The sequence below is a fragment of the Alosa pseudoharengus genome, unplaced genomic scaffold (assembly GCF_046254945.1).
Source record: "Alosa pseudoharengus isolate Yale_2024_CS ecotype anadromous, Long Island Sound unplaced genomic scaffold, YU_APseudo_1.1 YU_APseudo_1.1_scf_16, whole genome shotgun sequence".
Taxonomy (NCBI): domain Eukaryota; kingdom Metazoa; phylum Chordata; class Actinopteri; order Clupeiformes; family Clupeidae; genus Alosa; species Alosa pseudoharengus.
In genome coordinates, this window is record NW_027468630.1 from 20161534 (window position 1) to 20187833 (window position 26300).

The 26300-nt window shown below is 44.5% G+C and overlaps 1 protein-coding gene across 1 annotated transcript in view; it reads right to left on the reverse strand.

The window, feature by feature from the left end:
- The window catches only part of chsy1 (chondroitin sulfate synthase 1), a 41944-nt gene extending 15897 nt beyond the window's left edge, over positions 1 to 26047 (reverse strand). The window contains exons 1-2 of the mRNA XM_076287379.1: positions 25334 to 26047; positions 23430 to 23925 (exon numbers count right to left, since the gene is read on the reverse strand). Of these exons, the coding sequence (XP_076143494.1) occupies positions 23430 to 23925; positions 25334 to 25644 (807 nt within the window). The 5' untranslated portion in view covers positions 25645 to 26047. The remainder of the gene's footprint in view (positions 1 to 23429; positions 23926 to 25333) is intronic.
- Positions 26048 to 26300: the final 253 nt, after the last annotated feature.

Below are 26300 nucleotides of genomic sequence, written 5' to 3' on the forward strand. Positions count from 1 at the left end.
AGAAGCATTTGGATTCAGACCACGAGATGTGGTGGCACATGTCCCTATCCATCTTCCTGTCAGAGCACAGAGCACTGTGGCACCTGGGCACTGCGAGATCCTTCAGCTTAAAAACCAACACCCAGGGCAGGCTGCAAACTGCAGCACAGTACAGACAGCTAGCACAGACACACTCTACCCTAACACACTGACAAGAGTGGCATCATTCTATTTTAAACTACCCTCGAGAGCCCGTTTTCCTTTCAAATAAAACATACGAGACATCATCATGGTGACTGGTCCCTTGGTTGTTGCTGCTGGCTCAGTTAGTTTCCAACTGCCACGCAGCCAGAGGGAGAGACGGCCGAGGGACAGATGGAGCAGGCTCGCACAGTCTGCCCATTCAGAAACCAGAGGCACTCGCTCTGAGCCAGGGACTCCCAGATACTTCTCATCACATCAAGGTAATTAGGTTCCGAAGAGCCGAGTTATCCTGCCGCTTCAACATTCCGGCTCTTTGCAGAATGCGCTCACACACACACACACACACACACAGACAGGAAGAGATAAGATTCAATAACCTTGCTATTTCTGACTCTTCCCTAGTCACGCAGACAGACCTGAATAACATAAACATCAAAACACCCAACCCAACAAGAATGCATCTTCTGCATATGATACATGAGAACACCACATTCACATGCCCAGGTCATGAAATAATACATCATAATAATAAAGAAACCATATGAAAGTGAGAGGCACAGAGGAGCCAGCAGCCTTCTTTGAACAAGATGTTGCCGCTCCGCTACTTTTCCATGATGTCTGGCTTCCATTCCACTTCCTAGCAGCGTGATGCAGAGCGTATAACAGAGTCTGCGGTCTGCCTGGTTCCCACAGGCCCACGGTAAAGGTCTGATTCAGTCGGTTGATGGCACAACGCTGGGAACTTCACTTAAAGCGTATCTCATTGAGATGTGTCATTCACCATGTCACCCATTTTCAAACTTTCAACTTGAAATTCACTAAGCATAACAAAATAATATCTGATTGACCTTCTTGAAACACAAACACAGACATCCTTCACAGGCTTTCTATTTTAAAAGCTTTCTGTAGCAAACGTGATATTTCAATTTCCTCGGAAATAACAGAGATGCAATGAATGATTTTTTTTTTTCATTCAGAATAGACTGCTATAAAGTGTAGGATGATTATACACTGTCTAAATTGACCCCTTGACAGGAAGAGTACCACAATAAACAGCCCCATTAGGGAAATTAAAAATTTGCAGGGAATGTTGCTTCTGATGTTCAGACAGATGCACATTACAGATTTAAAATGGAGCTTTTCAAGTCTGGCTTGGCAATAAAAAAAGTGCTCCCCAGACACCAAAACAAGTGAAGACACCATTCACAGTTCAGGCACATTTCACATAATTTTAGTTAGTCACAAGTTTTACAATATGCAAATCAAGCATCTGGTCACAAAATAAACGGTCCCAAAAGCCTGTAAACTACTGATGGTTGTTTGTAAAGTGAATGTACATGGATATGACCAATAATAATAATGATAAAAATATTAATGGAAAGAAAATCAAATATAACCTATAAATGTGGATTAGAAACATATACAATCTTTTGTCTACTCAATTTTAAATCACGGTGCGTTTATGAAGCCCTCTTACGCCACCCTTGGTCTTTTTCCTCATTACTGCAGGCTTTCCACCCTAAATGGAAAAGGATGTGAAGGAAGTTATGGGATGCTCCGAAATTCTTAGACAGGATCAAGTATCAGGCCCTGCCTCGTCACATCCAGCGGGATTTGGTGAGACGGCACTTTCCACCGCGGAGACTAGTGAGGCCATGGAAAAAGTGAGAGCAGTGGCGGCTGCTGCTGCAGCAGCAGGCCCTCCAGGCTCTGCCTGCTGGAAAAGACAGGGAGCAGACACGCTGCGCGCCAGAACCGCTGCCACTCAATGGAAGGTGCCGGAGAAGAGCCTTCGCCAGCAGCAGCAGCAGCAGCAGGAGGGGTTTCCTGCCTCTCAGAAGCAGGTGCCATGCTGGCAGATTCCTCAGCGGCGCATAATACGAGTGGGAGATGGACAGCAATTCAGGCCTTAATTCAGTTCTTAATGGCTGGGACAGCGTGTGCCATGATACCCACAGACATAATAAGGACTTACACTTACTTAAGGACTTATGATGGCACTGTGTCGAAACGGAAAGTAAACCGGTCTTTCAACATCGTGTTGGCGAACATCACCAGACCAGTCTGGCTGCAACCTGTGTGTGGGAGGCCTCATCACGCCGTGTCCTGACTCTGTAGCATGTAGCTATGAGTTCCATTGCCCCATTTGAGTGACCAGGGTCAGCACACCCTGGTGACCCACTGTACTTAAACCTAAGCTTGGCAATTAACATAATGTGATGATGATGATGATTACCTTTAGGTAACTGCAGACAACACTGACAGTCTGATAACATCTGGCCAGTCAACGAGCATCTGTAGCTCCAGATGGTCCAGCTCTGCCAACGTTGACAGACCTCCGCCGACTAGTTTGTGGCCGATACAACATGTTGAATTGGCATCAGAGCCATTGGTATAATGGTTGCTCTAATAGGCTGTTTAGTTTATCAACACTCCCAAGATGATGCACATTCGGAAATTGTCATTTATGACGTCAAGTGTATGACGTTGGTGGCGACACCTAATTGTTGCATAGAAGCACAGTGTAATCATCAGATATTCCCTCTAAGGAGATACAATCCTGGTAGTTAGTGTTTTGCTTCTCGATGACTGGATCTAATAACTCAACCTTTTAACTTTTTTGTCCTCAGACTCTTTCTTTCTTCCACAACCAAAAGACCGAGGGCCGACAATGCCAATGTCATTTGCACAGCCTTTAGTGAACAAGAGTGGTGTGGAAATGAAGCTGCCACTGCTTTATTTCTAGCTTGTTTATCATCTACACCGCATACCTGCATATCGCACTAGCAGCAGAATGTAGCCAATGTGCTAGTTGATGGTGGGGAATTGCTGCTGTATGCGTAACAGTGCAACTCTTTTCGCCCAATGGCAACACAAACCGACCAAACAGGACAGTCATTATGGCAGTGTGCGCTTTGAAGTCATTTGACTTTTGCATCAAATTTGCCCCCAGTCTTTCCAGATTTCAGTTGCAGTGCTTTAACACCTTTTACTTGGCAACAGGGAAATCTAATGACTATCAGAGACTGCAGCTGCAGAAGGTAGGCAAGCAGGCAGAGAGGCAGCGTGCCCACAGGCCTGTAATCTGAAGGCACCAATCTGAAACTGTACTTGCAGGGAAGGAGGAAAGCCAAAAGCGTCCACTGGACAGCACACAACACCATCCTCCACGCTTCATATTCATCGGGCTCTGGTTAATTAGATCATGCAGTTATCTTCATTGGCAGCACGTGATTGGCAGTTGGGCCAATAACTAAATCAGACCAACAAAGCCTGCACAGAGCAGATTAGGGATGACTGCAAGTAGACATGGAACGGTAATCTGACCGCCCAATCCCCCCCTATCTGGGTCCACATCTCCCGTACTTGTGGTGGACCAAATTCAGTGTGAAAAAATGGGGGGGGGGGGGGGGGGGGTGGGTGGTATAGATTAAAGCTGACGGAGTGCTGCCAAGGCAGAGTAATATCAGAGAGGTGGCTGGGATTGGGTGGCAGCAGAGCAGTCACATTCTTCCTGATCTCCTTCTCTTTGCCTCCCTCCCCCCCAGCTCTCCCTGGTGGGTTCCTGAGGGGAGCAAAGCCTGGGGCCTGGCAGAGAAGTGCAGACGCAGGCAACCTGAGCTGGCTCCGCGCTTTCACCTGCTCCAGCGGCCAGACAAAGGGATCATTCTGAAGCGGCTCCTCAGCAGATGCCCCTCCAACGCCTCCCAGCCCCCCACCCTCTCTGGAGAGTGGGCTTAAAGGTCCCCAGGACCCCCCCCCCCCCAACTCACACGGGAAATTATCAACGACACACACACACACACACACACACACACACACAATCGAGCCTCACTGAAGGGGAACTCTGTTCTTTGTGCGAGTGGCTGTGTTCACTTAGCACCCCTACAAGCGACCTCCCTTGGATTCCTCTCCTCACTCCCTGCTGGAAAAAAGCGCAGGGTTCTGTGAGGGGGTGGGTAGTCCTCAGTGTCGTCAGTCTCTGAACTGCTTTTGGCTGATAGTGGAGATTGAGGCTTCTTAATGTAGATGTGGTAACTACCTTGATCTACAAGGTAAACTAAGAGGCAAATGGGCAGGAAAAACCTGGACCTATACTTAAATCTAGACTGTTACAATCACATAAAACAATTATATTAAAATAACATTTATACATAAAACAAATAAATAAAATAAACAATAACAATATAAAATACAATTCTTGTCCTCTGCAGGAAAGTATTCTAGCATTTTGCTCAGAGTAGACAGATTAGGTCATTTACTGTATTTCAATCCATATCAGAATGGAGTGAACATGGATTCAAGTGCTGTTAAATGTTCCCCTGCCTGTGTTTAGAAGAGTGCTTTATGCACAAACCTTGACCGACAATTTCTATGATATGATACAGTGGACCGCTCATATAAAACAACAAAAACATATTTTCAATAACATCTGATTGATATTTAACACCGTTCAGTGGCAAAATTTTTTAGCAATAATAGAAGTCTTGCTGAAAAAAAAAAAAAAAAAACTTTTAAAAGATATGGGCTATATATAGTCTCCATAGACATCGTTTGACTGAGGTTTGGGATTATTTACTTTTTCCTCTTGACATGAAAAATGTTCCACGACTTCTATGAGCTCAGCCAAGGGGGTTAGGAGTTACAAAAACAAAGAGGAGCCCCATTAGTGTGCACCGAGCAGCAGGAGGACTTTCCGTAGTTTCCGCCTGCATGTGCCTCCCACAAAGAAAAGGATTCTGTCCCAAAACTCTCAGATGAACATTATCCCTTTTGCCTCAGCAGGAACGTTATCGAAGCATGACAGAGGTGGTCGCTTGTGTTGAATCGCTGACTGGGATGTGCCAAAATCGCTGACTAAGATTTTATTTTTCCCTTTTTCATGAAAACCTATAGAATGAACAAAAGCTGCTATGGGATGGTGGATATTGGTTGGGGCAAACACAGCACACTTGGACTGCAGGAGAAGCTAATACCAGCACTGACTTGCACTGATAACCACAGATAATATCACAGGATGTCTAAGGCGACTGCTTGTGTGTCAGTTTCTACGGCACTGGACCAAAACCAAAATGATAAAAAGCACTCTATTTTGTGTACTGATGGCGTAATGAATAGTTTCAATAGTTTCTATAAGCTGCAATCAGACTGAGCTCTATGGGACAAAGAGCACCTGGTCCACAAGTAAGACTCTTATAGAGTAATCTCCTCTAATTGGATGGAATGAGCTTAGGTACTACTGTGGTATGGTCTGCAGGTGATTAATGTTATGGAGGAATGAAATTGTAACAGTTCATGGGCAAATGACTGGTGCTCACAATCTCCAGGGTACAGAGGGGCTGGGGTACTACGTACCTCCCATTACCTGCCGGACAAGCACCCCCAGCTCATTCTCTGATTTCAGCAAACGGTCAGGGATGATTGACACACACATGGTAAAGCAATTAACGTGCAGCGCAAGAAGGCTCCTGCGCTAAGCTGAGGGTGGACTGAACTTGGGCAGGGCTGAGGTCAGAAAGTCAGTGAGTGAAAAGTCATCCTTTTATTGTGAAGGCCATAGTGACCAGGAAAAATGCACCCGGAGTGGGAAACACTTATGAGACCGAGTCCACCCAGCGTGCACGTGTAAACACTGCGGCTGAACTGTACACAGGGCGCTACAAATAGCCTGCATTATGAAGGGAGAATTGGTCAGTAAGTATACAAATGGTTGAGCTAGTGGACAAAGCAGGAAAAAAAATTAACTGGATGAAACACTTGCTGTAAACAAAAGAGAAATAGGATGGAAAAATGGCATCCCTGTGAGGCATATTCTGTGGCAGGAAATTAAAGAGGGCTTCTTTGTACCTAGGCCAGCCCAGCCCGTACTGCAGGAAAGGAGGGGGAAAATAGGATCCCAGACAAACAAGCCGGTAAGTGGGACATTCAGCATCCAGGTGGAACAATGCAGAGCGGGCCCTGGCCCTGGCTCCCCTGTGCGTTTGTACTGCCGCTGTAACCGTTTAGCTCCCTGTCCACGCCGCGGAGAGCCGGAGGAAGCCCAGGCGGGATTCGCACTTCTGTGCCAGCGCGGCAAGGGGATGCAACAGACAGTCTGATCCGGGCAGCGGCCGGCGGGCAGCGGCCGGCGCTCAGCGTGACGTCAAAAGGGATGCCCCGAGCAAATCAGCTTTGCCGAGCGCTCCCCACAGTGCAGAGCCGAAGAAATGGCTACTTACGCCGAGACAGACAGGTCAGCAGAGTAGGCCAGCAGACCAGTGACGCTCATGGCGGAGAGCGTGAGTCTCTTCAACAAAAAAGCCAAAACAAAAAAGCCACGAACCAAAGCAAAGTTGCATCCGGCTTGTGCTGGCAGATATGTGTGCCATACAGCCGGGGGAAAACCGAGGCAGAGGAATGACCAGGGAATGAGGAGCACTTCCGTAACCATCCCTCGCTAGGAAACAAGGCCCTCGATTCTGTGAGCTGCTTGCACAAAAAAAAGAGGCTTGTAATGCCAGCCATGTGAGCCGTGCCTTACAAACAAACGGGCCCACTGAAAATATAAATATAGTGCTCCTTGCGTCCATGGAAGCCTTGAGAGAGACTTGGAGCGAGACATAAAATAAGTCACAGATGCTGCACACAACAAAAGTGACGTCGAAATTCTCTATGGGTAAACGGCATGCATGGATCTATAGAGCACGCCCCCATCTGCTAAATGGCTGATCCTATAGCTACCTCATCAAAGGCTGTAGTCTTGGACACATCCCCCACTCCAGTCAGTCACACCATACCACCAGAGACTATCAATTCACAACCCGCTCTTGTCATATGTGGAGGTTAGCTCTAGGACTAATGCATCTTTACAAAACCTCACTTAAGCTTTCAGGTTTCAACAAAAACAAAATGTAGGTTAGTGAAGGAATGATGACTATGGAAAAGGACTAGACAGGTAAATGATCCCACAGAGAGAGAATGTATTTTTCTTGTAAAGCATACAGTTCCCAATGACCGATACATAATAATCACCCTGAATAATGAAAAATATATGAATGGCAACTGGCTTCAGATGGAGGGGATTCATGGCAGTGAGAAAGAATCATGGAAATTTAATTTGTTTTGAGTCTTCTGCTTAAATATACAGAAGTTTTCTATATGTTATTAAAATAATGCTAAAGTGAAAGTGGGAGACTGACTCCCAGGCCACTACACCCTGCTTGGTTTGGTTGGAAAAGAGCCCCTGGTCCTGTATCCCTAGGCTGGATCTCTTTCTAGCCGTTCCAGCAGCGAGGCAGAGGCAAGAGGCAGGAAAAGAGGGAGAACAAAGGATCTAAGGGCTTAGCTGGTGGAGCATGTGTGCCGCTTCCCAATAGGCCATCCAGACGTGCTGTGTACAAGCACTCACACGAGTATGTACACACGTACACACACACACACACACACACACACACACACACACACACACACACACACACACACACACACACACACACACACACACACACACACACACACACACACACACACACACACACACACACACACACACACACACACACACACACACACACACACACACACACACACACACACACACACACACACTCAGAGGTGACAGAACGTATCAGACTGACACACACAGCCTTTGGGCTAAATCCGCAGGGAGAACATTCAGAGGGCCCCCTCTGCTTGGTACCCCCCAAGACAAATACAAGCACTCACACAGACAGACCACCAGTTGGGTAAATACAGGACCCAGTAAAACACACAGACACACACACACAGTGACGACATGGCCTTTCACCGTGAGCCGTCTCTGCCGACACTAAGCACCAGATGTTACCAAACGATGCCGTCAGCAGACAGACAGACAGAAAGACAGCAGCAGCAGCAGGATCACAGTTTGGCTTCAGTGCCTCTGTGGGGCTCCTGTGCCACCTGGCAGTGAAAGCTTTACTCACACGAAACTTACTGCCAATCTGGGACGGTCTGCATTGGGATGGGGCAGTAGTGTGTGTGAGTGTGTGTGTGTGTGTGTGTGTGGCAAGCCCGTTCCCATGGGACTACAATAGGGAACTACGGCTTGAGCATTTTAATGTCTTAGGGCTGAGCTACACCAGGCACGTTACTGAAGCGTTCCGTTCGCGTAGCGTCTGCTGCAACAATTAGCTTCCACTATAATCAATGGAAGTAGCTACACCAGACGTGATGGCGGCGTGTACGTTCGAAAAAAATAGACCATTCATCTAAAATGGATTTTACGCGTCGCGAACGGAATGCTTCAGTTACGCGCCTGGTGTAGCTTCGCTGTCAGCCTCGCCGGCACAGAAGGAAAAAGGACTCATAAAAACCTAGAGTGTGATGTAGCCTACATGAGGACTAGCAAGAGCAGCTCTACAACCGTACTAGCCTACTGCCTGCAAGAGCCAGGATATCATGCTGATGTTGCCAGTGTTTACTGTGGTCACCAGATGGCAAGCTGGAGAAGTAGAGTTGGTCTCAAAGGAGTGCTTGCCAGGATATTAATGGCTCCATTTAAGTACGTCTGTTCATCAGAGAGAGAGAGAGAGAGAGAGAGAGAGAGAGAGAGAGAGAGAGAGAGAGAGAGAGAGAGAGAGAGAGAGAGAGAGATGAGAGTGTCTCATAAATCATGAAAAGTCAGAAAACAGCGATAATTCTGACCATGGGTTTTCTGTGACATGCTACAATTTGTTGTTGTGACAGCTTCATATTATTTTTTTGTTTCTCCCCCCGTGGCTTGCATGGATAGCCAGTAAAACCATCCGGCCCCACTAAAATCTGTTGGGGAGACTCTGGCCTCTGGGGAGGCAAACACACAGGTTGTACAATGGCAGCTGCTATTATACAACCAAACAAAAAGACAACTACAAAAACAACAACAATCAGTGGGTTTGTTTGTGGCAGATGCCACGACACGCCACTGGGCCTAGGGCTCATCGCTGGACTAATCCATCAGGAATCTACAGTGGAACGACCGATAAAGCTCTTCAGACTGATCCCGATTCATCTGTTTTGGGCAATAAAGTGGGGACTAGGAGAGAGACCTTAAGGGGGGGGGGGGGGGGGGGGGGCAGAAAGGAGACAGTAGGCAAATGCCAGGAATATGACTGTTTCAGGAGCGCACAGGCTTACAGCTTATGCCAACTCTGCCCGAGAGAAAGAGAAAGAGAGAGAAAGAGAAAGAGAGAGGGAGAGAGAGAGAGAGAGAGAGAGGGAGACACACACGAGATGTGGGCTGGTGGTGGTAAAAAGTGAAAAAGCACACCGTCTTTTCTGCAGTCTGCTAAAATGATTCCTGGCAGGACTTGCCTGCGTAGAAAGTAGAAAAAGGAGACAATTAGAAAGAGAAAATGAAGGAGAAATAAAATAAAGTGAAGTTGGAAACCCAAGACAAATGACTTGGCAGAGTATGCCCCAGTGCAAAGAGCTCAAGAGCTGTATGTTCTAGAATCCTCAGCGTAGTCCAACCATGAGATGGACTGGATTGGAGTGGACATTGGAGTTTGGCTTGAGAGCAGAAAAACAAACACACACCACAAAACCTTTAAAAATGGACAATGTCTGTCCACTTGCGTGTAGGAGCAGTCTACAGAGAAATTGTATGCTGCTGTAAGTGGCAATCTAAAACAGATTTGTACATTTCCATAATGTCTTCACAGTTTCACTAAAACACACACACACACACACATACAATTACTTGCACTCTAATCATGAATGCTAGAATATCTGAGGATGTATGTGTAAAAATGGTCCAACAATTGTCATGGGTGTCTTTTATACCAGGGAGGAATAGCGAAAAGGCCCTACAGCACAACAAATTCAAAGCAAGTTGCTCTAATGTTTTTTTCTATTGAATGCATCTGGCACAGTGACGGGCAACAGAACCACTAAGGGGAAAGGGGGGGGGGGGGGGTCATGCCAGGATAGTTCCTGGGAAATCCTGCCAATCCTGCTGTAATAAAAAGAGCTGATCAGTAAAGTAATAGCCTGTTGCTACATGTGGTTGGCTGGAATAACCCTCTGAGAGGCATGACGAGATGCATAGTGTATTTTTTATTTTTTTTCTGGACTGCTCAAGCCCATGTCAACAAAACTGGACCACTCCTTTAAACAACTTGAGTGATTTGACAGTGAATTGACAGCTGAATTTATGGTGCTGAACTCTCCAGTCTGTCACTTAGGGCGAGAACCTCAACTGTGGTTGCAACAACAGCAAGAAACAACTATTTTTGCTTATGGATTAAATGAAGATCCCCATAGTCCAGAGGCTCAATAGTCAAGCCTAAACACAGTTGCCTTGTGTAGCTTTAGGGGTTTATTTACAGTAGGACAGATTCTTTCATGTAAAGAATGCCTTACACTACCATGAACTGCCACACACAGTCAACACCACACAACTCAAAAAGAGCAGGTTTAATTAGGATTTACCTGTGAGAAGGTACCAATCTTCTTTGTTTGCTTTCACATTACGTAAACAGCTAGAACTTGGCTTAACTGCATCTCTGACAGTGGGATTACCCATCGGTACAACAGGGCCGTGTGTCTCCTATCTGCAAAAGGCATTCTTTCGACATTTCCAATTTAACCCTGTAGACCGCTAGCCATCTGCACCCTCTGCCACTGGCCTCTGCAGTTTTCCCACCCAAGCCACTGGAAATGCAGCTGATGCATCAACTCTTGCATGGATGGACAAAAAAAATAAAAGAAAGTTAAAAGTTTCAACATGGGTATATATGAACACTCTGAGATTGATAAAAAAGCCCCCACAACACACAATCAGATACTGATCTAATAACCTAGTTCATGGGATGGGAGTAGGAGTGGAAAAGTGGTCTGGTGGCGGGCAGAAAAATCAATGCTCTGACGTTCACTTAACTTATATACAACACACCACATTCATGTACAGAGTGGGAATCAATGACGACACAGCGTGTGGCTTGTCGTTCTCATCTTGGAAAACGAATGAGAATTGTGTGCATGCGTGTGTGTGTGTGCATGCGCATGTGGAGGGTACTGAACAGCAGTGTGCTTCATAACATAAAGGGAAATGAAATGGACATTCCTCAGTTGTATTCCCTTAACCTGTTGAGGAGTACGGTCACAAATGTGATTAGAATGTTCGCAAACCGAGAGTTCCGCACTATGACAATTACCCTCAGAGATTTTCTGCATAGACTGTATAAAGAACACTGAAACTATATTGTTTGCGTAGAATTCTAGAAGGAACCAGGAAAATAAGTAGGGAATAACGGCCGCCGAGGTGTCCTGTTAAATGGAATTGAAGGACGAGGGCGAGAGGCAAAGAACTCCCCAACGCGCAGCGGAGTTGCCTCCGCCCAAGTCCATTAATTCCTTAGAACAGGACACCTCGAAGGCCGTTATCCCGCTTGGTTGCCACTATAGGCAATAGCCATGCCTTTATAGCACGCAAGGAAACAAGCGGTTCCGTTTAAAAAGAAGCCCACTAGTTCAGCTTGTCTTTCGTTGGCCCTATAACAGCGATAGCATTGACAGTTAGTTTGTTTACAGTTGATTCCATTGTTGCGAAGCCTGCCTCCAGGCTCAACCGTCGTCCTACTATGGTTGTTATAGTTACCATTCATAAGCATTGATATGGAACTGCGATTAAACTTTTTTTACCAGATCTACATAGGTGTCCTGTTATTCAGAATAGCCACCCCGCCAGGCAATCAGAAAAGAGTATTTCTACTCTCTGGGTGATAAGACTGATTAAGACTCCACTATAATCACTCTACTTACAATAAAGCTGCATACTGGGAATTCAATTCTAAATTCTAAATTAAATCACACTCAGCAAAGTCAAAGCTGGCCTGCGCTGCACAAACAAATATCTAAGAGTGTGTTATGAGACCGACGGGGGTGACAAATTACAATTTTGACTTTGAGCAAACATTCCTCACAAAAATGAGGCATCAAATGAGTCTTCCTGGATAATAGTGCCAGCGTCATATAGTAAGACAGTACCAAACGAATCTTCCTGGATAGTAGTGCCAGCTTCATGTAGCAAACTACTGGAGAGCAGAGGCATGTGTAGGCCTCAGCAGAGTGCTCCGTGCCTTTCTGCTGCCCTCAGGGGCCGGGGGCATTAGAGGAAGAGAGGCACCCCGCTGGAGGAGCAGGGCACTGGGTATCAGCCGCTTGCAGAGACGTTACTCCCGGCAGTGTCTCACTCTTCCAGCTCACTCAATCACATCCAAAACTGACATGCTGCCTACGGCCAGTTTTGCTTTCTAGTCAGCATGTCACAACAGCATGAGGAGAGAGAGAGAGAGAGAGAGAGAGAGAGAGAGAGAGAGAGAGAGAGAGAGAGAGAGAGAGAGAGAGAGAGAAAGAGAGAGAGAGAGAGAGAGGACACCAGGACGCCAAAAACTTAATCTTTCCTTTGGAGAGTTAAGCAAATGTTCATGTTCACAACATGCATCACAACACTTCTGTACCCATGTTTGGATGAGACATTGAAACTCTTGAGCCAGAAGAATGTTAATACCGGAGCCTTTGAAAATCAGCTGATGTCGCGCCTGTGTAGCGAGAAAAAGGGTTGCACACTGTTAGATCAGCTATTCAAGTTGTACACTGCCTTAAGCAGGCAAGAAAACACATTAACCCTTAGAACCCTAAGCTGTTTTTAGGGCATTTTCACTACCTTTATTCATAAGGATTTATTCTGGTCATTGTAAGTGCCACACACATATTATATATTGTTTTTTTCAGCAGAATGCAATCATTTCATGTATTAGTACTAGCATTGATTTTATTTAGATTTTTAAAGAATTAAAATATAAAAATCATATTATAAAAATTCTTATATTTTGACCTGTATCTCACCACAGCAAGCTCATAGCTCTACATGCATTTCATGTGTGTGTAGGGCAGACTGTCCTGAAACGGGCAATGTAATTGCCATGTTGGAGGGATACTCTGGGGCTGAGCAATTTACAGAAATATGTGGTGTGTGATTTACGGAAATAAATGCCATTTTTTATTTAGTGATGAAAAATGACCATTCTGCGCTCCATATCTGTGACACGAACTGATCTGACCTGACTTGACCCAAGTTTGCCTGTTAGTATGTGTGACTATGGTGTATGCACACATGATGATTCTCAATTTTTACTGCATTGCCATGAACAAAGTAAAGGCAAAAAAGGTGTTTCTTTGTTGAACAAATTGGGATGCAATGTGAGCCTTGAATTGGATGCCATGCAGGAATTTGCTAGGATCTCAAAACCGGATTATGAACATGTTTTGCCATAGAGAAACACACGATAGCGTTGGATTATAAACATGCTTTGCCACAAAAACAGACAAAAACGTGGGGTAAGTCCAGCTATATGAAGTTATTATTTTGCTGTCACTTCGTCGGTTTTATAACCCAGAAGGATGTATTTGGTATCAAATGATAGCTCTGTGTCTCCTCTTTCATCTAACATACGTGGCATATATATCCGATCACGGGTCCGCGAGTAATTACTCCGAGAGTAATGGGTGTGCAGCGTTGGTTTGTGTACATGACGTTAATATTTTGCAGTCACTTCGTCTGTTTTTATAAGCCAGAAAGATTGATATCTATGGTACCAATGGATAGCCCTGTTTCTCCTCTTTCATCTGATATGCTTGCCATATCTATGCGATCACGGGTTCGCGAGTAATTCAAACAAGAGTAATGGGTGCGCAGGTGAACGAAGAGAAGTATAGGCAAAGTATAGATAAATATGATGCAATTTGATTTAATTTCATGATTTTTTTAAATGTTCATACTTGATCGTACAGACACGTGCGTAGCCCCACTTCTTCTCTGTCATGCAATAAAGGTTTTATCTCGTTGCGATGAACAGTCGCGGAGCAATGTAACAGAGAAGAAAGGGTGTGTTTTTTGACGCACTTTGCGTCAATCGGGTTCTAAGGGTTAAGCTTGGCCGGGTCTTAGGGGTGTGGGTCCCTCCAAACTGCGTCAATAAATGTGTGACGCGCTTATCATTTATGCATGAACTGGGGCTATCCATCATAAACAAGGCAACACTGCATTAATCACTGATACCAGCTCTAGTCCAACGAAACAATAACTAATTAAGAGGGAGAGACGGGAGCCTCACACATACACCCAAAACAGGAAAGGACAGTTCCTGAGTGGGTTGCTAAAGAGAGGGAAGGTAGTCCATAGCACTAATGGGGGAAGTAAGAGGGCTAAAAGGCACGCTAATTGACTTCCTGTGAAAAGAGCTGCGTCAAACTGTCAGCAGAAAGATATGAGATCCAGCCCTGTACTGCTGCCAACACACTGCCCACCAGAGAGACAGAAAGGCAAGCGTGAGGGAATAGAGATCTGGTAGAAGGAAGGGGTGTGGATCCTTTTTTTTTTGTTAACATGGATAAACATTTAAAATAATTCAATGTAATTATATTTTCTTTTATCCATGCAGTGCCAATGACGATTGCAACGGTCAAGGGACTTTACAGAGACCAGAGCAAGCACTAAAGCAAGGAAAAGTAAGCCTGACTAGGCCTACAGCATTCCACTCTGAGGCACCCGACTACCTTGGTGACAGAAACCCAAACAATGTGACAATGTGAGGGTGGCACAGACAACAGGGTGATCAACGGATTAGAGGGGATCGCATATAAACTTCTTCGAGCCAGGTGACAATCCCCAATTTATCTACAGAACTGCTAGATCTGCCTACTGCCCATGTGGAGTAGGGAGCATAAGTGTCACCTTATTGTCACATTAGTGCTTTATAGCACAGTGGATCAATGGATAGAGCAGGGGCTGACTGTTTGATTTTACAGCTTGGCTCTTCACCGCCTTGCGTTAGGGACTGGCTATAAGCTGTCCAGCAGGCCCTGTAAGATGAAATCTTACATGTAAGATGTACGCTAAAATGTTATATTCACATTCTGGGTGTATCCGAAAGAGCTCCTAAAAAAACAGGGGGGGAAATATCTAACCAGGTATCCAAAAAGTGAAAAATAAAATTTAAATAAAAAAACCTTGAAAGAAATTGAGCCTACAAATGCATGTTTATAGGTTGTTTGACTGTGAATGTTAAGGTGATCATACATGAGGCTACCCTGGGAATCCAGAGTTCTCGCAGGAGCATAATTTCAATTTGCTCAGCTAGTCACTCTGGCAATGAGTAATGATGCACGTTACTTTGGTCCCTTGTATCGCAAGGAACCAATCACATCGGTGTATCTGATCTAGGCAGGCCAGAGGCGAGCTAAACAGATGACAGTCGTAGTGCGTAGCACAGGCTAGATGTATTTCCAGCAAAATGAGAAAAATGGCATGTGGACAATTTTTAGATGCACTCCTTTCATCTAATTCAGACGTCATCTTGGGTTGATTTTTTGCTACACTAGACTGATTTTGTAAGGACACACACCTTGTAAGTCAATGGGAATCCTATGACTTCAATCATCTTTTTTGACATTGCATCCTTTCCGTGACGTATACCCATAGTAGGTTGAACAAGCAAAACAATCAGGGATGGCTTGGTGAAATTGCACATACCAGTTTTTCATGTGGGTGAAGGGATAGAACCATGACGATGGCAGAATACAAAAGAAACGGATCCAACGCGCCCTTAAAAAGCTTGACGTATTGGGACAGGGACATAATCTTTTATGAAGAAATTGCACTGGACAGATACTTTGGTATGATTCCACATAGCTTTCAGAGGTGTGCCAAGGCTGCATACACCTTTATCCTTTCAGGCTTGCCCTTAAGACTGCCAACAGAAATATAGAAGCAATTTTGCTGAAGTCCTTGTCATCCAGAGCTCTATGGCTGTGTGTGTGTGTGTGTGTGTGTGTGTGTGTGTGGGGGGGGGGGGGGTGGGGGGGGGACAGCCAGCAGGAAAAGCAGTTCAGCTGCTTAATTTACTGGATTAAATGCAAATCAAATGAACCCAGCTGTGAAATATGATTCAGAAGGACACAGCGATTACACATATGTTACGAGCAAACAAGAGAGGTGCCCTCTATACACAATAGTGCTGCTACAAAAGGACCTATTATTCTTCCACTCCTTATTCTTCTTCTCCAGCTTATTCTTACTCTGTTATATGGCTAGTCAGTTGGAGGACGAAGATTTGCCTGAAGATTTGGCAGGAGACGCTCACAAGAGACGGCGCGTGGCCTACGAACATGGGAGTAGAGCTGGAGGGCCTGGTGGAGGGAGGTGGGAGTGGGTGGTTGGGGGGGGCAAATTCTGCTGGTTCTGATTAGTTGTGTTCCAGTGTTTTGTTTGTTTACGGGGACAAAAAAAGAGATGAATGACCGCAGATACTGCTTTGTGGCTTTGGGCGCTTTGCGGAACAGCTTGTTCTGCACTGCAGGAGATCGCCAGGGAATGCACAAGGCAGAGCCCCTCGCGACAGCCAGGACACAATCTGTGGATATGCAAAAGCGCTTTCATCCTGTCCCCGTGAGAGCACTGGGGGACTCCACAACCTCTTACTTCTTTAGTCAAACGCTAGCGCTTTGTTGCAGAGTAATGCCGATGCAGGCCTTAATGTAATAGGAGCTCCAAGAACAGCGAGGTACAATCCAGCTCATCTCCTCCTCATACACTTTCTTCCTGTTTGACCTGAAACAATTGATGGTTTGTACTGCAGGTCTCCCAAGCAGGCATCCAAGGACTCACAGCAGGACACACAGCATCACAGGTCATCATTTGAAATTAAACAGGAAGTACTAGTTGAATCAGAGCAAATCAAGAGGTGAAGGAAGAAAGTTGTTTTGAAAAGTCTGTATATTTGAGGGTTCTGAGGACAGGTGGAGCCAGGAGACAGCAAAGGAAAAAAGGCTTAGCCAGCTAGCCTTGAGCCATAAAGGGTCAACTTCAGGGGCGGAGCTACGTGGTGGCCAGGGGGGGCCACGGCCACCACTGGTCAAAGCTTGGCCACCCTGCTGGCCCCCCCAGCTCCGTTCAGTGAAAAGTAAAAAAGAAAAATATAATTGCTGCCGTTTTCGACGGCACTTTGCCAACACTTTGCAAAGCAGGGACTGAACCAATTACTGCACTCTATCTACGACCATTGGCCCAGTCAGGAAGTGTAGCCCACGGTTGTGATCAAATCGTGATAGGCTAGGCCTAGTGCAGCAGCAGCAGCGGGACAATTCAAGTCATCTGTTAAAAACACTGACACTTCTTAACCTCATGCAGTAACAACATGAGTTGATGATGAGTTGGAACATTAATGCTAATAAGATGTTAGAATGTGTCACGAATCATAGCCAAGTGAGCTGCGTTGGGCTGTCCTTAGGTAGGCTCTGACATTGACGTGTGGGGCTGATCAGAAATAATCGGATGCCTGCGGTAACACTGTTACAAAAATATTTCGATAAAATTCAGGTGAAATGCAAGCATATTAGGCACATATCATGGCTCCAATAAAAGTAGGCTAATGGGGCCTAGGCTAGGCTACTTTATATAAAAAAACATAATTTGCTGACTGCGTGTGGTTCTTGCCATAGCTGGTCAGGCAAAGGCTGCTTTGCCTGAGTTCTTTGTTACATTGCTCCAGAACTGTTCATCGCAGCGAGATGAAACTTTAATTGCGTGACAGAGCAGAAGTGGGGCTTTCCAACGAGACTAAACTCTTGCCTGTGCGATCAAGTATGAAAACAAACAAAAAAATCATGAAATTAAATCAAATTGATTCATATTTATAGTTTACCTGCGCACCCATTAGGCTACTCTCGTTTGAATTACTCGCGAACCCGTGATCGCATAGATATGGCAAGCATATCAGAAGAAAGGAGAGACAGGGCTATCTATTGGTACCAAGTATATCGATGCTTCTGGGCTATAAAAACAGACAACGTGACTGCAAAATAACATCATGTACAAAAACCAACTATCGTTTGAATTAGGCCCTATTCACGAACCCGTGATCGGATAGATATGCCACGCATGTCAGATGAAAGAGGAGATACAGAGCTATCATTTGATACCAAGTACATCCTTCTGGGTTATAAAACAGACGAAATGACATCAACATAATAACTTCATATAGCTCCACTTACCCCACGTTTGTGTGTGTTGTAGTGGCAAGGCATGTTCATAATCCAACGCTATCATGTCTCTATGGCAAAGTATTTTCATAATGCGGTTTTGAGATCCCAGCAAATTCCTGCATGGCATCCAATTCGAGACTCACATTGCATCCCAATTTATTCGACAAAAAAACACCTTTTTGCCTTCACTTTGTTCATGACAATGCAGTAAAAAGTTGTTTTAGAATCATCATGAGTGTACACACAGAACACGCAAACTCGTGTTCAGTCAGGTCAGATCAGTTCGTGTCACAGATATGGAGCGCAGAAAGGGCCTTTTTCATTACTAAATAAAAATGGCATTTATTTCTGTAAGGCGCACACCACATGTCTGTAAATTGCTCAGCCCCAAAGCCCCCCTCCACCATGGTTCTTATATTGCCAGATTCAGGACAGTCTGCCCTACACATACATGAAAGTCATGTCCAGCTGACAGAGATACATTTCAAAATAAGAATGGTATAATATGCTTTTAGTCTTTGTATTATTTAAAAATCAAAATTAAATCAATGCAAGTATTAATATGAATTGGTGGCAGATCTGGGTAGCCTAGACTGTTCTGAAAAAAATATAGCATGTGTAAATGGCACTTACAATGACCAGGATAAATGCTTATAACTAAAGGTAGTGGAAAAGCCCTTAAAACAGTCTAGGGTTCTAAGGGTAAATTTCTTAATTCAGAGCCATGTTACTTACAGCCAAGTACTTGAGAGTGAAGTGGATTAGAGAGTGGATAAGAGTGGATATCAGAAAGAAATATAGTTTGGCCATCAGTATAAGATTAAATATCTGAATACAATATTTGTAGTATTTATTATTGTTCTTTAACATCATTTGAATAAGACTGATTAAGTAAGGTGCATTATCATAATGTACTTTTTTATAGCATTGGCTTATGGAAAATGATTTGGAGTGGACAACAAACTGACCTGTGTATCAGTGTTGGCTTTACACAATTTATTACCATTATTAAAATAGGCTATCCTAATCTTCAAAACGTTTTGAGTAGTTTTTAAATAGTAGTTTTGATTCCCAAGTGCCACCCCAATAAAAAGTCTGGACCCAGCTGGCCCCCCCTATAAAATAATCCTGGCTACGCCCCTGGTCAACTTCCATGAGAAATGGCGGGGTTGATTTCATTCAACCGTCAGGTCAACAAAGCCATGGGTTTTCAAAGCCAACCTAATCTCGTGTCATTCTCCATGACAGTCAAATGCATTGCATACCCTCAGCATGCATTTCGAGGGCTTCCTAGATTTCTTCCTGAGCTGAGGTTTTAGATGTACAGTGTAAACAATAGCTCGGAGAGAAAGCCCAGCCCTGAAACAGCTGAGAGAGCTCACGTTCACTCAGCCAGTGTAAAACAAAGAGTCTACCCGGTCAACTCCTTAACACAAACAATAAGTCTGCTCTAATCTGGCCCTGGTTCACAGGTCGCAACTGGTCGAGGCCTGAGCCTCTCCCAGAATGCTCAGCATGGTACGAAATTCAACCTTAAGTGGCATAGCTCATTTGACTAGAAGACCCACCACCAACAGTACAGCAATTGAAAGAGCATTTTTAAGTCAAAAGTGGAATTCACACATGAGTGAGCTCTTTAGCCTCTGCCTCTGTATTTATATATGTTGTTTTTTTTCTTCTCAAAAACACAGCTTGTAAACATTTATTTGCTTATTTCGGGGCTCTAATTATAGTATCACCCAAGGGAGTGCTGAAGAGACAGAACAACACATACATGAGACCAGTGGCCACAGGATATCTGAAAATACATGAGGTTCGCCACATGCACAGCCTGTCTGAGGCGCAAAAGGAGAAAAATGATAGAAAGGCAGACAGCAGCACAACTCAGTCTGCTGCCTATAAAGTCTCAGAGACAGGAACAGCAGTGCATTTAGGCTCGAGATGATCGCAGTGTGTGTGCCATGAAACAAAATTTAAAGTCTATATATATAACCTGTACGGAAATGCTTGGCAGGGGAAGATGGGTAGAAAAGCGCTTTTCAATTGGCCACGTTTTAATTAAGCAGCCAAAGAGTCTGGGTCACGACTTCTGCCGGACGAAAATAATAAAGGGACCTCTGCTGAACTCTACACAAGAGGATCCTCACACACACAAGCACGTGCCTCATGGCCTGCTCTATAGGGACAGAGAAGTTCACTTAATAAACTGCTGCCGTATGGTCCACATGTCGCTCGCGCCATCAATAAGAAACACTGTTGGAAGACACAAGAGGCGAGGGCTGAAAAACAATCAAATCAACCTCAACCTCTACATTAGAAAGAGGAACCAAAAAACATGTGATGAAATTCATGCATTTGATGATTTCATGAATGGCTTGATGCTCGATTCTGATGATGTTTACAAAATGTTACACAGTTATTATTATGCCGTTACCAAAAGCTGTACTGAGCAGGACTTTCTGAATTGTCGAACCACAGACAAAAGGGAGGTAAAGTACATCAAACTATAAAAAAACAAGTAGGAAAAAGTAATATGTCTCCGTCCTACATAAATCTAAGAAAAAAAAAAAAAAAGATTCTGTGAAAGACCCACAAAATATAGGATTGCAGTAACTCTTGGTTTTGCGCAAAATAGATGGCTCGGCTGTGGCTGCTGGTGTTTGTGCTAGCATGTGCTGCATTGTCGAATAGGGTGCATGAGTGGGCGGCAGACTTCCTGTGGATTCTCGTCTGGCCAGGCAGCCCTTATCTAGAAACACTGAGAGGAGGGGAGGGGAGAGGAGAGGAAAGGAAAGTGTGCGTTCCATAGCGTCACTGTGTGTCAGGCTGAGAGTTTGGCTGGTCCTGTCAAAGCTGCCGAGTTCACTCACGCCCTTGCACTGATGCACGTGTGTGCGTGGGAGGAGGCAGGGCAGAGGCAAAGGCTGTCAGACAGCCTTGGGATCTTCAAGCCAGACTGTGGCTCTTCTACTTTGATGAGGAGAGTGGACACTGTCCTGTCCAACTAAGGACAAACATCAGTTCAATGAAGAGGAAAGCTATGCCTGCTGTCTGGACAAGTATTATTTGAAGAATCTCTGTGATTATCTAAATGGATATCAAACCAACCCACACTTTTACAGAGTAATCCCTCACCCAGCTCAATTTAGCAATTTAACATAGTTAGAATTAAATATCCTGTAAAGGGCAGTATGTATTGCCAAAATATGCAAAATAGCAAGGCCTTCAAAATAAGGGATGTAGATGTTACTTTTGGACCTCAGTCGTTCAGACTGGGTGTGCAATCTGTTGTAAGAATGCAACTTGTCATTTGTTTTTCCAGAGCAAAAAAAGATAAGGATGTGAAGTTCGCCACAAACATAGCTGTTGGCATCAAAGGAATGCCATGACATGGGGGCAGCGTCCAAATAAAGCCAGCTCCATCTCCACCTTTGTAAGTCACTGACTTTCTAAATCTCTTCCTCGAAATCAGCCAACTATCCACCTCTATCAGATAAAGATGATAACTTTCTAAAGCAGGCTATTTTTAAAAGCAACGACAGCATGAAGAACCACAGCAATGAGATCCTTTAGAGATAATGCACAAAGCAGCTATGTGTAGCAATATGTGCAGTCAAAGGGTGAGCCTGAAGTTATCTATGACAGCATGTGATCCCTGGCAGCTGTGCGGAGGATCTCGAGAGATCAGTCTTAAGACGCAGGTGATGAGAGCTTATTCCTGCACCAGCGCTGAGAACTTCCTCTGCATGGCGGATCTCGACAGAGTCACACCTTCTGGAGAATGTCCTTCCAACCCTACTTCCTTGCAGCACTATCCATTTCATGGGTAACATTGCAAGAGTCTAGGATGGAGAGAGCTATATGACACTAGTCCCTTATTAGGTCTCAAAGACAACCTACCGATAAAAAAATATTATATTATATTTTATTTCTTGTTCATTTATTTGATTTCATTTAATATGAAGGTGTGAAACAGTTTATGTATTCTGTTGGACTAATATGAAGCGATTAAGATTACTAACACTAGCAACAGCTCAGTCAAAGTGCAACTTGACTTGTGAACTAAGGTCTGTCGACATGGAAAGTCCTCAAAAGTCATTGTTGGGTCTTGTTCAGACATGCTGAACTAGCTCTACGTAAAGTCCCATAAAACCACTTACAACAGAATCCTCTGACATTAACGGCAGCGCCCTCATCTGCTGTGCCTTTAACCAGGCAGCTAAAGCTGTAATTAAACCCAACATCAAATGCATGGTGAAGCTCCCAGAGGTTCTTTCCATGAGGGAGGTTTGAAATGTGCTGGGAGCTACTGTAATGGTGGTAGGGCTGCTTCAGTCTACCTGCCAGGAGATCCCCTTACTAATCATGGGCCATAAAGATGAACCCACCAATAAAACCTCAACTGCACCCGATAATTAAAAATGTTTTAACTTAAGTACCCACCAGGCTCATCAAAGTCTCTCTGAATAGTGCCAATTTGTCTATAATGGGTGAAAATACCAAAGATTTATTTGGTGCCATTGGAGGTCAATGCGTGGGTTCTGTACTGGTGCACTAGAGCATAAATTTCAAATGTTTAAATGAAAACTGTACTGGAGGGGAAAATGGGTCTCATTACTTTGCACACTGTCTAGTCTGTCTTTTAGACAACCCTGTTTCCCCACTAAGCAATCAGTCCCTGGTTGACATTCCAGCCAGTCAGGGACAGTGTGCGTGTCTCAGAAATAAATCCATTAATTACGCGACAAGCGGAATTAAGTCTGAGTCAGGTAGACATCTTTAATCCCTCTCTAATTCGTGTTAGGGGGAAGCATAAAAACGTATAGACTTCTCAAAAGACCACAGCACAAAACTTTGAGGGTAATAAAAAAAAAAACATGTCTGCCAACTCTTAACCTACAATTTTCAATACCCCAAATTATGGCTCCAAAAAAACTTTGTGTGATGTCTGATTTTAGAACAATGCCCGTTAGAAAGCAAAAATGAAAAAAGTAAGCCAGCTCTGCAGTAAAGCAAAACAAATTTTAAACAAATATGTGGAAATGAAAGTTATAAAGTAAAACAGACACAGTCGGTTCAAAAAGGCAAAGAGTCCAGTCTACACCTCATCCCACACATCACACCACACCCATTTCCCAAACAGTTTTCTTATCGCAGTTGACAAGTAATCCCATCAATCCGATCAATTCAATTCCGCTTACCTCGTAGGACCAGGCGCACTGCACCCCAGCAAAGCGGTGCACGCAGCGTCCCACCTCCACGTCCTCGTGCGTGGTGTACATCTCCTGCAGGCACTGGCGAATGTGCGGCACCATACGCCGCAGCACCTCCCGGCTCATGATCACCCCAGGGCCGCCCATGCAGAAGTTCTCGCCAGGCTCCAGGGCTAGCTTGCCCAGCTCGTCCCGTGCGCCCATGCCCGTCTGACCTAGGAAGATGGCCTCGCTGCTGTTCAGGCTGCGCAGGAAGCTCTCCAGGCGGTCGCTCTTGATGTAGACGTCGTCGTCGGCTCGCATGAACCACTCATACTGGTCCAGGTAGTGGTCATGCATGTACTTGAGCATCATGAAAGACTTCTTCTGAGGAGGGTACGAGTCGTCCACATTCTTCAAGGCCACAATGGGCATAGGGAGACTCGTGTCTGAGCCTTCGCTGGAGAAGTACTCCACACGGCCTGGTATGGTGCGAGCCCAGGTCCTGCAGGACATAAGACATCCACAAAAAAACAAATTTAGGTAAAAAAAATGGCCACTGGTTTCATTTCGACACCAAAAATAAGTGATGTGCAAAGATAATCAGTGCATGGGGAAACAAATAGAGACTGATCTTATCAAAACACTCAGAGAAACACTTCCTCAATCTTTATCAGTCTGTTGGCTAAAAAAACATAGATTGTTGACTGAAGTGATGGATTAATCAGCTACATCTAGATCTCAAGATCATTTTAGTCATTTCACATCCTTGTTTGCCTTCTGGGCATATCTATGCTCATGATAATTCCAAAACGAGTCTTTCACATGATCACCATGTTTAAAGAGATCACTATTCAATCTGCTAACTTTTTTGGATCAGCATTTCATTTAAGAAAACGCTTGGACTGCACAATACACTGTCCTTAGTGAAAAAGACCTAAGTGATGGGAATTTTACCGCAATTAGGCCTAATTAGTCTTCATTTGACCACATTTACCATCAACAGTAGAGCTACATAAATGTTTAACATGGGTGTAATCCATAAACTTTTTGTATTGGTTCTGTGTGCAGATCAAGGCACAATTCTGCACATCTACTAAATGTATTGCTTTTGCAGATGCTTTTATCCTGAGCGACTTATGTCATGTTAGAAAGACATATTTTAGGCTCGGTTGCAAGAATAACCCTGATGGTATTGACTCCGTACTGTACCAGTTTAGCTACCGCAACCGCACACACTAGATCCTTCAGAGCAGGCCTTGGAGAACCTGATGTCAAATACAATGATTGACATGTTTGCAGAATGGAACACCACGAATAAAAAATGTAGGCTTGCAGAAGCCAAAAGACATGTCAAAGGACAATACAACCTTAAAGCGACAAGGCGCCTTGTCCCTCATGCTCCCACACATGAATTGATTGAGCATCGTCTGAAAAGGACCTATTTACACATTTGTACAATATGAAAGGTTGGGAATGATTGAGGAAAAAATATTGAAAATGCAGACCTTGCTTAGTCAGAAGATTTTAAAACAAAAACGTGATCTTGAACATAACGATTCGGCTTATCCTTAACGTTACATTGGTTGGCCCTGCATTGGTGAGTGGCTAAGAGGGTGACTGAAAATGAGATTCCCTGATGGCTAACGTTAAGACTAGCAAAGAGGTGACGTTAATTTAAAGCTTAACTAGTTCAGGACAAGTTCACATTTCACCATGGAAATAACAATTGAAGAAAGCCAGACGACATTATACTAATGAAACAAATCGCCCACCAAACAAAGAACATGCACAATGACACTTTCATATTAACTATGGTTGTCAAGCAGAAAAACTTATGTATAGCTAACGGGAAAAGGCAATAACGCTGGCTGGCTTTGTTGGCATCGCGGCATCAAAATGTTTCCACATACCTATGTACCGCTACAACACGGCTGTTCAGGTACTTCTGGGCAGTCATGACGCCGACGAAAAGAAAATTGGAGCTTGAGACTGGCTTCTCAGTTGCCAGCATACCGTTATCTTGGGGTGGCCATACCAGTCCACCGCCGTATTCTTTCCTCAGTCCTCTGTGTATCCCACAGCCGCCGGTGCTTGCTTTGCGTTTCTGGCCAGCTTTCTTTAACTCGGTAGCCCTTGGCAAAATAAGTCTGGAAGCCAGAGTGAATCCGACAACCAGTCCCAAAAGAACACTGAACCATGCTCGTCGGCTTCTCCCTGCCATTCCACTAAACTAAACCAACTTGTGCTTGCTTCTTGTTGAGGGTTGAAAGGTCTCTTTCAACGACAAATTTAACCGTTACTTTGTAGGACCTTCCAGAAAACTGGGCTCGCACTCTCTCATGATAAGAAAGCCGTCCCCTGCTTCTGTTGGTCCAATTGATGCTGGTCGGTTTCAATCCTCTGTAGCTAGCTAACGTTATTCCGCGCAGCACCGCAGTGTCCACATACCCGCCACCTAAGCCGTCCTCCTCTTCTGATCGCAATGATCGTTTAACATTCCAGCTCTATCACTTAAAAGTAACTCTCTGCGAAATTTACGTTTTCCTTTTAGCCCTGAGATACGTCCCCATTTTTCGCTCTATCTCGCCATTGTGAAAATGTTCAGCTTCCTTGCCTCGACACGGCTTAACTGTATGGTTTGACCTAATGCAGTCACCGTAGAAGAGTGCTGACTGGATGAGGAAAGCAATTACGTAGTTTGCTCCTCCTTCCCTCCTCCCTGATGACGCTGTAGTTGCATTGAGGTTCAAGTGTGTGCTTTTACCTGTTATTATATGGAGATTTTCTAAATGCTGGACGCGCAGGTCTTGAAATTCAAGTTGTGCAATTTTACGACGACAGCTAACTATGTAACCATGTATGTGCATTACATAAGGT